Genomic DNA, 14,322 nt, shown 5'->3' with positions numbered 1-14,322 from the left:
TACAAGTCAACTGTCACTTCAAGAAGAGCAGAGACACATACGACCACAAATTTAACTCTGAACAAAATCAGCGCCTCTTATTTGCCTTTCAGAGCAAGCGCAAAGCTGACTATTTGCTTTTGTCTTTTCCACACTTGGCTAGAGTCTGCAGGCTGTAGCAAACTTGGTTTAGGAGCTGATTAATTACAACATGCTTAATCAGAGGTAATTTTAAGTAAACACATTCTAAACAGTCAATTGAAATGCATTCGTTCATCCTTATGGAGGCAGGGATACGCTCCACTTCACTGATACAGACAGTGCCTCTGTTTCAGAGATTGTGTGGGTCACAACCCAACGCATTTTAAAGTGATTACGAAGTCCCACCCCACCTCTCCACTAGGACTTTCACAAAAGTTACAGCAGGACACGGTAAGTGTCCAGCATTCCCAAGGGTGAGGAGGATAAATTGATGACCCTTCCCTGTGCTACATGTGCCCAGGAATTCTGCAGGAAAAGGGGGAGACCCAGGGAAATGGGCTGCAGAGCCTCTTGCTTCTAGCTCCCAGCTTCAAATCAGAACCAGGTTGGCAGTGAATGAAAAACCACCCTCATCTGCTGCAGACATGGACAAATTATTCCCTGCAAAGCAGGCTCATGTAACTCCTCTCTGCTCATGCCTGGGCTGAGTTTCATCACTGACAAGCCCAGGTCCCAGCCCCGCTCCTGGGCAGCAGCCGGACTCTCAGCACCCACGGGGTGTCCCTCCACAGCTCCCGGGGCTCGTTGCCAGCTCCTTGGCGCTGGGAGCCCAGAGCCCAGGACTCCTGCGGTGGAGCTCAGCGCTGCTCCTGGCCCAGATCCCGCCGTCACCAGTCCCAGGGGATCCGAATATGCTGTTGGGGAACTGCTGGCTGAAATGCTGCAGCAAAGCCGTTCCTGCCTTGCAGAAAGGAGGATGGTATTGTCCCTGGACATTCCACTCGTGCCTCTCTCAGCAAGTGCAAACATCCCCTGCTGGTTCACCGCAGCCCGGAGCTGCCCCAGACGCACACCCGTAACCCCAGAGAGCACCACGCCAAGAGTGTCCCTCTGCCAGGACCCAGCACCCAACCACACTGGCGAGAGCAGACCCCAACTTACGTGTGTCAATGGTCTCCTGGATGGGGATGAAGCCCACGGGTAAAGTGTCCTTGATATCAATGAGCTTCATATCAACTAAGACGTTGCCTAAATGACTCTTTGGAAAGAGAAAAGAAATAGTTGACTACGATGACATCATCAAACTCAAACCCAGCTTTTCTCGCCTCCTGAGCCCCAAGACCCCTTGTCGTTGTGTCTGACCACCAACTTAATAAACAGTAAGGAGGTGCCAAGCAAACACTCGCAACTGTCCCCTCTGCAGGAAGTGCAGGATGATTGACCAGGAGACACTGGGCAGTTTCAGCATTTACAGACTCTCACACCTCATCCACTGCTGCATTTCTGGAGCCTCAGAAGCACAGGCAAATCCCTCCCTTTGGAAACACAGCAGGTCAAAGTATTACCTCCACCAACTCTGCACTACACAGGTCACCTTAGTTCCCACACACTTCACATCTACAATAGCAACATGACACTTCCCTGACAGTAACAGCAGAAAGCATTACGGGAAGACAGTTGGTGCAGACACAGCCAAAGTTATTACATGCACTAGCTAATTAGTACTGAATAGACATGGTTCTAGCTCCAAACGCAGGCGCACTCCAGAAGAGCAGGCCATTTGGAACGAAGAACTTCACTTGGAGTCCATATGAATTCTGAATTGATGCCTCGTCCTATTAATCAAGGCTTGAAGAGCTCAAAGCAGGATTCAGAATGACAGCCTCCACAATTGTTTAGAGACCAGATTTTCTTTGCACTTCTCGTTACAGCCAGCATTGCTGCCAATAATCTGGACTCACGTATGGAAATAAAAACACACTGTAGTTACTACACAGCCTTTATAAACAGAAAAGCGATTCAGAACAATTAAAATTTCATCCTAAGCCATCAAACCATGTCAGCGTTTTACTGTTACTGGTTGCTAAGTATCTCCTTTAGTTTTTATCTGGCAGAGTATTTCAGGCAAACCTCTACTCTCCAATTATTACACTAAACTATTTTAAAACATATTTAAGTTTGCAGCCTCTGAAATAAGGGGAAATCAGGTCTAAGTTTATTTTTTGGAGGTTCTGCATTTCATGGTCAACTCCTCACCAGAAGGGCCTGGAGCCTTGTCCCACGACACACAAGTGTGACACACTCCCTTTGCCCACGCAGTGGCTGAGGCCAGGCTGCCCACCACATGCCCCTGCTTTGGCCAGGGCATCTCAGAGCGAGCCACTCGGGATGCTGCAGAGCCCGAATGCATCAATTAACATGGTCCTGGCCCAGCAAACGGTAGATGAAGTGGTCACTGCTGATTCATCTTTCATGTTTTCTTTATCCCAGCTGTCTGGCTGCTTACATCAGGGTGCAACCTCCAGCTGAACCAACGACCATCCCTCATGGACAGCAGAGAGGTAGAAGAGATGCCCCTCGTGAGATTGTTGGCTACTGGAACACCGGCAGAGCGCTGATGCTCTGCCCTACGCCCAGGAGGAAAGGGCACAAAACCTCCTTGTCTGAGAGCTGCACCATTCGGGGCCTCCTCACTAGGACACTCGAACATCATCAATGCCCTCAGAATCCATCAAATATTGTAAACACGGGGGCTGTGGTGCCCGCAGGCTGCTGCCCAGGAGCGCCACGGGTCAAACGTGCCACTGACGCGGGGCTGGAGAGAACCCCCGTGCAGACACTGCAACTCACACCACAGCTCGCACACGTGGATGTGGGGACCAGCAGGACCCCCCAGCACCCTTCAGTTCACTCCTCATCAATTTGAGGAACGTATTCCCAAACTGCACCGAGCAGAGGATTCCTGCCAAAAGCCCAACAGGCACCGACTGAGGGTGTTTACACTGTCTCTGGAGCCAGCAGTTGCTACTGTCCTGTAATTATTTCTGACAACCTCACATTTAAGGTAGCCACAGATAAACTCAATACTCAAACCACCACAAATCTTTCTGTTTAACACCCTCCCTGTCTATTCTAGGGCTATTATTCCTGCTACTTCAGGTACTGCAGGATGAAAAGCACAATTATTGTTCATCCACCCCAGGAACCGATATTTCCCATAGCTCTGGAGTTTTATTTTAATCTAGAGTCAGGCAGGGAAGCGGATGGAATAAAGGTCAAATGCTGGAAATTGGCAGCCCCTGGCTTTCCTGTCAGGACCCACGATCAGCTTCTGCAGTCGCTTTTCTGTCCCCGTTGTTGGTGAAAGCACGAATACAAAATGGTATCTCCACACTCTGACAACTAAGTCACTGAGTATCCAAAACACGACAAAAAGCAGGATTACCCACTAGATGGAGTGCATTCATTGTAGAATTAAATAGTTCCTCCAGAAAAGAGGAAGTTTTCACACCAGCCTCAACCAGACACACAGTAGAAGGCATCAGGGTCTCACTGCACACTGTCTCCTCTCCTCAAGAGGATGCAGGCAGACAAGTGCCACTAATCAGAAATTAACTTATGCTTAATAGCCGTAATAGCAGATTACAAGAATGTGGTACAAATGCACAATGTGGGCAAGTTTTCAAGAATCGGCACCAAGAACAAGAAGGAAAGAAATGCCAATCCTGCAAGAAAATATCTGTGATGCCCCTGGATTCAGAGACTAACATTTCCTCATCAACACCACCTGCAGCACTTGCTTCTCTGGGCAGAGTTAGAAACTCATCAGGATGATGAGCATGAAGTGCCCATTGCTGCAGCAGGAAATATTGCTGAAACGCAAGCATTCCTTTTGCTGTCGCTTTTATTGCAGATTTTGCCAGCAACTTCTTTCCATGAAGAACACAGGCAAAATGCAAATACCTACCCATTGCAGTTTGCCTCCTGACTCACCCAAACTCAGCGAAATGCCTGCTTGAATTATAATTGGCTCCATAAAATGAATCATCTTATGGGTAAGAGCATACCAGGCACAGATGCAAATCATGCAGACACTTAGCAAACAGACTTACATTTTCTTTTGAAAATGATCTCGTGAAGCACAGGTATCGTGTGACCTTGGATTTAAATAAGCCATCTTTCCAGAGGTCAGCATCCAAGCCATCTGCTGTTTGTGCAACCTGCAAAGAAGAGACAGAGGGAGAGAAGAGACATGTGAGCCAAGATAAAGTTAATATATGTGCAGTACTTCTTCCTCAGACCCCTTCTAATTAACGGTAGCCCGAACTCTCACAGCATCTCATTAGTTTCTTCACGAGGTGCAGTGCAAAGAACTTCCAAGAGGAGGTATAAAAAGAAGTTCTAAAAATGCTGTCTCTCGGGAGTCTGTTGATTAAAGATGCCCTGACAAAGGCTATTCTAATGAGGCAACAGCAACTTCAGTTACAGGCTCTAAACAACAGTTTGGAGAAGTCAGCACATCGAGGCGCTCATTACCACCCCGCACGCGAGGGCACACCAGGGCCAGCTGCGAGGAGGGCTCTGAGCAGAGAGAGCACAGGAACTACCCAATCTCAGGATTTTCTTCACAGAAAAGCCATTGAGGAATTCTGGCTCCCAGGCCCAAAAGCTGCTTCCAGCAGCTGGGGAAAGTCCCAGTGAGGCACAGATTTAGCAGCAGTGCTGTGTGCGAGGACGTACCCCACAAACTCCCCCCACAACGAACCCTGCGTCCAGATCAGCAGCCCACATCGCACAGGGAGCAAAGGAAACGGATCCCAGGCATGTGCAGAAAGAGAACACCAGGAGAAGATCTCACCTTTGAGCCGACTGAAGGGGTGGTCACGAGGCAGCACCGCACGCAGGGAGAGGGCTCTGCTCTGCCCTGCACGGTGTGAGCTCTGCGAGCCCCTGCCCCAAAGGTTTGTTGTCGAGTGAAACAAGAAGGCTAACACAGGGAGAAGGGCAGCAGAAATAACATCACTCCACCAGACCAGCACCCAACTGATGGCTCCCAACAGGAGACTGCAGTGTGGTCTGAAGCTACACAGAAGCACAGCTGAACTTCTACTAATGCATCTGAGCTGGGGGGCAAACCACTCCACTGCAGCTCTTCCAGGTCTAATCTTACTGAACTGAGCAAGACCTTGGCCCCAGAGCAGCCTGATAACAAAGAGCTGACATTGTCATAACTGTTTGCACCCATGTTTCGTCGAGCAGAGCCTGTGCACAGGGAGCAAGAGATGTGTGGTGACAGGACCCTCCAATTATCCCAAGTGTGGGAGAGAAAAGCGTGTTTATCGTCTGAGCAGCGACGGCAGCGAAGTGCATTGGCTGCTCCTCGCATTTCGGCAGCTGCTGCTCACAAGCTCCTGCTCAGCTCAGGCCCTTGCACAACACACACTTGTGTGTGACCTTCTGCAAAGAAACATGCATCATTTCCCAAGAGTAAAATTTAAAACGGGATTTTAGTGCGTTTCTTATATATTCCTAAACTAGCACTTCAGGGAAGTTGAATTCAAGGAATAACAAAAATCCACATGCATCTCCCTCCACTCTTCTGAGTGTCTTTTCCCCAGGACTGACTTCTCCAAACAGACTGCTTTGAAAGAGTGTCTGCATAAAGGGACATTGCTTGAACTCCAGCCCTTGTCAGAAACAGTTTGAGGGACTACAACCAGATTTAATCACTTTGTTAATTAATACAGTTCAAATTCTGTTTCAGTTTTTCTTGTGTTAAGCAGTTCTGTTTTGTTTGTTCCTGCATCAAAGATACTCAAAACCCAACAGGCAGCACCAGACCCAGCCTGCAACTGTGAAACTGGCACCATACAAGCTGCTGTCAAATGTGCTTTTTCTCCAACCTCTGCAAGCTTTAGGAGCTTACTAACACCACCACCAAATAATTTCTGAGGTGGAAGTGCATCACTTCCATTGATATCTCCTCTAGAGCTCACTGCCCAGGGCACAGCTGGACGGGACATCCGAAGGTCCCACACTGACACCCCTCTGGAGGAAGCGATGCTCAGCACTGACTTAAGGATGAAAAAAATCCCAAAGCACCAATTCACACCACACATCCTGTTGGGAACAGCCCTGCCATTCTAACCCATCAGATGTCTAGTAGAAAGACCTGAGCTGGTTCCACGGGGAGCCCTGTGGCAAGGGACCCGACCCATCTCCCGGGGGACACAGCACTCCCCTTCCCGCTCCCGCCCAACGACCCCTGCCCTGCGCCTCCGCATCATCCTGTGGGGACTCCTTCCAAGCCTGCAGAACACAGGCATGCGTTAACTTGTCAGAAGACTCACGGGAAAAGAAAACACAGCAATATAAACAGGAAACTTCTGACATCATCTGCTGAGCTCCTGCAGGCAAGGAGGATCCCCACGGCTCTGGCAGCAGAGCTGTGCCTGAGCAGTGCAGGATGGCAGCGAGCTCTCCGTGGGGCAACACGGGAAGGAGCCGACCCGAAGAGGCCGAGGAACACGTGCCCAGCAAGACAGTGCCGTGCAGCCCCGGCCCACCAGCGCTTGGCTAACGGGCAAGGAACACGCGGGAGGGAAGACCCGGCACTGGGCACCCAGTGTTCCAGGCACGAGGAACGGTCCTTCTCCTTCATGGAGCTGGGGAAGACACAACTCAAGCATGTGCCACAAACAGATGGACTTGGTGCGGTGACAGCCAGTAAGGAAGGTGTCCCTCAAGCGTGGAGTGACCCACCTGCTGCCCAGCAGTCAGCACAGGGCTGCTGCTACCGCAGGACAGGCCTTTGGCAGAGGGGACTGTGAGCCGCCTGCCCCACGGGGAGGGTCTGCCCCACCAGTGGTGTGCAGAGCCGGCCCCGGCGGAGCAGCACCCTCGGGCTCTCACCCCAGAGCAAACCCCACAGAACAGAACACGGCCCCACGTCAGCCACACCTCTCTGCCACCCGGGCTCCCACCTCCCCTTCCTTCCTCCCCACCCAGCGCTCAGTCTGGCCAGTTTGGGCAGATTTTCAGGAATTAAGTTCAGACGCACTCCGTACATTTTGGCAAAATCAAGTCTTTAGTGCTTCAGCTGCTAAAAGACCTGGCTTAAAAGACCAAGCGTCAGTAGCTGGTTTCTAAGCAGACACAGAGGCATCAGAGGTTTCCAAGTAACTAAAAAACTACTGAGGAGAAAGCGATCTCTGACCCATTTGCCAGGATTCCCCTGGGCTCTGCCCCAATACCTCCAGCCAGGCAGCATGCCGGACCCCAGGGCTCCAGGAGAACCTGGGGAAGGGAGCAGGACAGCCCCTGGGCATTTAACTTACCCTTGGGCTGAAAGCACCCAGGCCTTTGCTTGTTGGCTTTGAAGAGGAGCTAAGGGAAAGGGAAGGAAAAGAATGGTTGTTCACTGGAGAAAGAGCATGAATGAAAGTGAAACTGGGAAAAGCCTATAAATAACACAGCTGTCTCAAAGAGAGAACTGGGTACTTCATCACAAAACTGAAAACCATCAGTGAAACTGCATGATGTCAAACTCATCACTAACAAGAGGAAATATTTTCCCGCACAACTCTGAATCCACCTGTAGAACCGGACGCCGCAGGACACCGTAGCAAAAGGCAAAGTGATCAGATCCCTGTGGGGAAACAACAACCTCCCAAGATAAACTAGTGTCAGCGCTGGCCCAGGGCTGGAGGAGAGCTCCTTGCAAACAGAGAGGAAGGCAGAAGCACCAGAGGAAAGGCAGCCTCCTCTCCGTGCCCCCTAGGAGCAAGCGACCCACATTCACAAGCATTATTACAACACCACCGTAATTGGATTAAGCCACAGGAAGACTCTTTTATCTTGTTTAGTTTAAACTGCGTTAGTGCTGAAGCTCCCCATTAAACCACAGCCAGGCTATCTGGGGTGAGCGCTCTCTGCCCAGTCATTTAGGCAGAATGCAATTCTGTTATCACAACTCTCACATTGTCCTGTGCTCCTTTATCAGGGCAAGCAGCTAATTACACAGCCTGGCTCACACAGGTAATCAGCAGTCAGAAAAATGCAGTAAATGCAAAAACCTTCCAGGTCTTTAAGGAGTCTTTTCACAATTCCCTCCCTCGTGTCCTTACTTCAGCCTGATCCATTTTCTTCCTCCTCACACAGAGCAGGGCACACACTGATCCAGAGCTGAAGAGGTGTGAGCAAAGCCTCAGATCAACCGGTTTCCACTCCCAACCACACAAGCCGTGCCACTGGAAACCCAAGGTGTGATGTAGCATAGTGGGAGCGGGATACAGAGGTGGGCAGATGGACTATGGGCCAAATCTTTCCATACAGAGCTCTGCAAGGTCAGTATTTTATGATATTGCACTGTTTGGGTCACTAATCTATGGGGAGAAAAAAAATCATGCTGTTGGTTACACAGCAACTAGTCCAAGGAACAAGCAGCTGTTAAACAGTGACCTCCCTTTATCCATTCACAGACTCATCTCTGCTGTACCCAGCTGCCTTTTCCTGCTGCCCAGCCTCCTGCCAAGGCTTAGTTTAGAGGTTTGCATTCTGTCCATCAAAATCATCCTTGCAGCTTCAGCTGGATGTGAAACTCTTTGCTTCCCACTCTGGAGCGTCTCATCATCATTGTGCAGTGCTGATATGTGGAATTAAACAGCTGATGCGGGATCCATTTATTCAGAGATATAATTTGTGCAATACTTAGGACTCCTCCAGGATGAATGTTACTAGGATTATTAAATTTGCATGCCACAGTGGCCAGCTGTTTCTGAAAACCCCTCCTCCAGGTAATTATGCTCCTCTGGAATGGCACAGATGAAGCAGCACGATTGTACCCACAAACCTGCACTGAGGGAAAGCACTAACTGCTGCGGCTGAGAGGTGGGCAGCTGGATATCAAATGATTTCTTAAAGCACACATCTGAAGGCAAGGCCTCTCTGGAAGAGATGTTGTTCCCAGCGAAGTAAAGTCTCATCAGCACAGAACCAAAGCATTAGCAACAGCAGCTGAAATAGCTCTACTTACTACATCGTAACCTGTGGGTGCTCGGTTCCGGGACGCAACCACACCAACCCCTGTGATGGGATCCATTGGCACGTCAGGCAAGGCATCTGAGAGGTCTCGCACTTCAGGCATTATGGACTGATCCTGAAAGAAAGGAGCAGAATTAGAGGGCTGCTCGGCAGCACAGGCAGCAGCAGACAGAGCACCCAGAGCCCACATGCATGCCACAGCGCCTGGCTGACACACCACCGACCGCCAAGGTAAACACAGGATTAGGCCAGACACACCTTCTGCACTTTCATTTGCTTTTGATAAGAGGGTACATTTGTGCAATGCCCAATAGGTTTGGAATTTGGGCCAAGAGCCCCTTCTGAGATTAATTTTCATGTTTCCAGGATACTTAGCATGGGCTGGTTTCCCTCTGGCAATGCTGGGAAAATCCAAGCTCACTCCCTTTCCTCCCAAAGAGAGAGCAAATTTCATCGCTGAGTCAGGCTGGTTGAAGCAGCTCTGCCATTTTAAGCAGCAAGAAATCTGCTCCTAATGCCTTCCTTGGGAGGCTGCCCATCCCCTGCGGGTGTTAGACACGCTGGGGGTTCCCCTGCGAGTCGTCAGTCCCACCGCACCCCCCTGAACCAGACCATTTTCGTGTAGCAGCACAGATGTATCTGGCGCTGTTTCCGAAACCGCACTCGCTGAGGGGAGCCTCGGCACCGGGGACACAGAGGAAGCAGCACAGGATGGTCTGATGCAAAGCAGACAGGGGCCGTGAAGAGGCCTGAGCATCTTCCAGGAGAAGGGAGACATCACCGAGTACTTCAGGGGAGGGAGATACGCACAGGGGGGTAGAAGCAGGTAAGACCAACCAATCTTGGAGAGATGCTGTTGCAGGAAGCAGGAGGAGAGAACAAGAGAGCTGCTCAAACAACTCGCTGAGGAGGAGGATGGGGAAAGGTGCCACTGCCTCGGCATGTGGTCTCCTGCAGAGGCAGCCAGTCAGGGCAAGTCTTCCCTGGCTCTCAGGCAGGAATGCCCCAGGAAACCACCCCCCACGCACCCCGAGATAAAAGGGCAGTGCTTTGTGTAAACAAGCGTCACTGCTGTGCAGCCAGACAAGCCGTGAACCAGAGCTACCTAATTCAATTCCCTCCTCGGAGCAATTAAACCCCAGCATTACTAGGCCATGTAGATAGCTGGTTACTTACTGCTTCTAGAAAAGGCAGAGGTGAGTGCTGGTGCCAGTGGGACCTGGGTTTACACTTCACAATGCCCAGTCAGAACAAACATCGTGCTGCAGGCAATAAAAAAGAGCAAGTCTGGGCCCTATGTAAATAATAACAATGTCAAATGAACAGCCAGACTACTTGGAGTCCAAACTGACCAGAAGGCAGTGACCAGTGATGGCAAAACCACTATTGCCGATGGACCAAACCCCGAGAGCGCTCTGCTTCAGCAGCCAGAGCAGTGTGGACCCGCTCCGCTCCCTGCACAGCCGCAGCCTCCGAAGCACGACCTGAAGTGCATGGGCTCGTGCTGCTCCACCGGCTCGTCCAGATACCTTGCAAATAATCCAGAACCCACTGCCCAAAAGGCTCAGTACCAAGAAAACAGAATGTGAAGTTAAGAACGAACTCACAATCTGTTCTTCATACGGATGCACGTTTTCTGAAACTTTTCCAAGTCACTCTCAATAATGTGATGACTTGTTATTACACATTGGGAGGAGCTGGGAGATAATGAATGCTGATACGAGCTTCTCTTAGGCCATTTTGAACTGCAATCCAGGTGCGTGAGGATACTCCCCACACGCTAAGAGCACCATGAGGCAGGTTCCAGCACGGTCGCACCAAGGGGAAGCAGATCCGCTCCCCCGGCACCTCCAGCCTCCACCAAACCCGCCCCAAGGAAGCACCAGGGTGGAGACGGCCAGGATGGCACTGACACCCCACCTCAGGGGGGAGCAGAGGGGCTGTGCCCCCTCAAAGCCCCTGGGGGCAGGCAGCCCTGGCACTCCTTCCTTTTCCGCAGTGGCGATGGCGGGGACAGGGCTAACACGGGCCAGGGACCTGCTGTCGAATGCTGCCCAGGCTCCGGCTCCACGCTGGGGCCTGCTGCGGGGAGGCCCAGCAGGAACCCGAGCAGCAGGTCCCGGCCCCACCAGAAGGGAGGGGGTGCCTCTACCCACGGCACCGTGCCGCTGAGCTGGGACCCCCTCTGGCCGCACCCTGGCCTCGGCGGGACGAAGAAGGGTGCCTTTGTCAGAGCCCTTTGCGTTCCGCTCAAGGCGGCAGGGGGAGGGGACACGCCATCAATCCCCACTCTGTGCTGCCGCACACAAAGCCCCTCTATGGCGGCAGCAGCAGCCACGCACAGAGAACAGGGCTTTCCGCCACGGCAGGCAGAGCCGCGGGGTGAGACACCGTGCGGCACAGGGCCCGCAGCAGCACCCACCCTGTGCCCAGCACCCTCCTCGGCCCGCAGCCCAGGAAACAATCCGGTGGGTTCCCCCTGCCCAGCCACCGCTGCACCACACGGCTCTGCCACACCAGGACCTGCTCCGGGCAGCTGCCCCCGGGCGGGTGGCACCGAGGAGGCATCTGGAACAGATATGGAGCAACAGCAATCGGTTTGCACGCTCGGATAAATGTTGTTGTGAACTCTGCACAGGTCAGAGGGGAGTCTCTGGCCGGGCAAACACACAGACGATCAGTTACATGGCCCTTCTCCCCCAGGGCGTCTGCAAAGTTTGGTTTCTTTTCTATCATGCCTTTGAACTTAAAAATAAAAAAACAAACACTGAAAGAACTGATTAAATTAAGGAGCAGGATTCTATAAGTACTCCTATTAGACAGCTTGTTATTTTAATGAAGTTCTCTTTAAACAATGCAAGTTTGACCTATACACCTGCCCAGCATCATGGTGGCCGAGAACTCAAACCAGCTGACCAGGAGATGGCCTTTCACCGTCCTGGCTGAGCTGCCTTGGCCGAGCTCTGCCGAAGGGCCTCGGCCGCTCTGCCTGCTGCGGGGTTATTCTGGGAACAGCCCAAAACAATGAGAAGAACATTTTTTCCCATTAGTTGGGAGCATGCTCTCTGGAGGTGGTTCTCAAGCAGGGTCACATCCGGCCCCCCACACGCCCGGGCAGCGACGGGAAGCCGGATGCGAGCCCTGGGGCAGGAAGAAGCTTCACAACAGCCCGGGGAGAGGATGTGGCTCCACCAGAACAAGTCACCCCACATCCTGCCGGCACCAGACCCGAGCAGCTTAGGGCGAGAGAGAGGTGTCCTGCAGCCACACAACTCCTCTTCTCCCAGCACCCCACCACTGGCCGTTCACGTCCCTCGCGCTCGCTCTCACCCATTCTCTTGCTGGCTCATCTCCACTTTGATTAGTTTATCCCAAGCATACTTTTCTGCTGGCTTCACTGTCCGTTTCAAGTATTCCAGTGCGGTGACTGACCACACACACTGCTGGGCTCTGCCTGGGACATGTACATAGCAAAGAAATATGTTTTCAGAAATGAATGTATTGTCCTGAGTTTGCAAAGAATTTTTCCCCTCTTGGTGGTCCTTTTCAACAAGTTAGGCAAGTTCAAGAGCTGCTGTGTACATGACCAGATCAGGCCTGATGCCGTATTTGCTACAGAAGCACCTCACTGCCAGGAAAGCAGGTCAAGTTCTGAAGTTAAATAGCAAAGGATTTGCAGAGAGAATGGTCTTATTGTTTCTTCCTTCAACTTCAAGCCCTGCACTTTGACACTGACTTGCTCTTCCCACAGACAGAAGAGTATGAGCTAAGGCAAAACTGGAAAAAAATTACCAACTACCTCACTGAGTTCCTGCACCCTGCGGGAAATAATCCCATCAAATCAAAGCAGGCACACTGCTAAAACCCTCGCTCAGGTTATCGCTCCATCATTAGGAGAGGCGGCAGGTACCGCTGGCACAGCATGTGCTGCTCAGAAGTTACACTGACGTACTCCTCCGCAAGCCTGGTCCTCCCACCGCGTCCGGGAACAGGACGCAACTCTGGCCAATTTTCTATTTCTGTTCGTGGAATAGGACATAGTTTCAATCAGAAAAAACAGGAGACCGTGGCAGGACGCAGGGTCAGGGCCCTGAAGGCCTCCACCACAAGCAGGCAGGATTTCAGTTTCACATTTCTCCCCAAATGAAGGTATGTCTGGAACCACCCCTGCAGCCAGGGTCCCATCTTCAAGATAGCTGCCCTGTATCAGCTGCAAAGTCTCTACAGTAGGAGACCGAACTGCATGGAAAGAGGAACTTAAGTCATGGAACGAGCAAAATTGAGAACTTGTATTGCTCCACAGCACTTCTAACTATGGACACACATTTGTTAAGAGTGTCCTATTTCAAACCAAAATAGGTTTCCATACACAGATGGCCTTGCACCAGGGCAGCAAAATTTGAATAACATGCAGTTCAGTTATTTCTATCTTGGCATGTGCGTCAACAAGTCCCTGGTGGCCACAGGAACCCTTGAGCCTGGGATTCACTTTGTCAGAGCAGCGGGAGCTAAAAGACGGAAATGTTTTACTTCACACTTCCAGAAGCTCAAAGTAAGCCTTTGTCCCACTATAGTGAGGAAGTCTAGCAGGTAAGTCTATTTCAGCTAAAAATTACAGGGACAGCACTGCCAGCCTGCCACACAACGTGCAGGTCCACTATGGCATATGTGAGCATGTTCTCAATCAGTCGAAACAAAACACAAGATGGAGAAACCTACATTTTAGCCCAACCAGCTGAGCACCTGCAGACACCCAGCCTGTCTCTCGTCAGCTGAAGGGCTCTGCTTGTGTTACCATGACCAAGCTGTCAACGTCCTAGCTCAGAGAAAGCACAGAAAATACTGAAGCTTGGTGGATCTTTGAGAACCTCTCCAGAAACCACAGTGAAAGCTCACAAGCCTCAGTAACGCACGAGGTGAGCACATAAAACACTGTCAGCTCGGTATGGCAGCTCCGGCCAGCGCTGTAAAGAGAGGGCCCACATTATCACCTCCGGATATGCAGAAACCCGAGAGCTGGTGAGGAAAGCGGGCAGTCAACTAAACCCACACTGCAGGCACTTGCAGCAGAAGACCATGCAAAACACTGGATTTCTGTTGTTGTCTCTAAGCAGCCCCTGACCCAGCCGGCAGCAGCGCAGCAGCTCCTGAGCAGGTCAAGGTCAGCAGGGCTTTGCCCCGGTGCTGGTCACCGACAGGGACCCCGCGGCCGCCGCCTGCCCCAGCGCGGCCCTTCCACCCTCCCTGGGGGCTCCGGCCCCGACCCCGGCCCGGCCACCCTCACGCGCGGCCCCGGCAGGGCCCGGTCCGGCCCGGGGG

General features: G+C 51.8%; 1 protein-coding gene across 3 annotated transcripts in view; it reads right to left on the bottom strand.

Annotated features, from left to right (window-relative positions):
* The window catches only part of MVB12B (multivesicular body subunit 12B), a 58,079-nt gene extending 43,825 nt beyond the window's left edge, over positions 1-14,254 (bottom strand). For 2 of the 3 annotated variants that reach the window (XR_001412127.1, XM_014942857.1), the window contains exons 1-4: positions 9,616-10,162; positions 8,996-9,118; positions 4,074-4,181; positions 1,123-1,219 (exon numbers count right to left, since the gene is read on the bottom strand). Coding sequence is in view for 2 of the 3 variants with exons in the window: in XM_014942857.1 (XP_014798343.1) it covers positions 1,123-1,219; positions 4,074-4,181; positions 8,996-9,118; positions 9,616-9,618 (331 nt within the window). In the remaining variant the exon portion in view is untranslated. The other variant, XM_014942858.1, reaches the window with a different exon arrangement.
* Positions 14,255-14,322: the final 68 nt, after the last annotated feature.

The sequence above is a fragment of the Calidris pugnax genome, unplaced genomic scaffold (genome assembly GCF_001431845.1).
Source record: "Calidris pugnax isolate Ruff unplaced genomic scaffold, ASM143184v1 scaffold102, whole genome shotgun sequence".
Classification (NCBI taxonomy): Eukaryota; Metazoa; Chordata; class Aves; order Charadriiformes; family Scolopacidae; genus Calidris; species Calidris pugnax.
The sequence above is the reverse complement of the archived record's forward strand: the minus strand, read 5'-3'. Positions and strand labels throughout refer to the sequence as shown.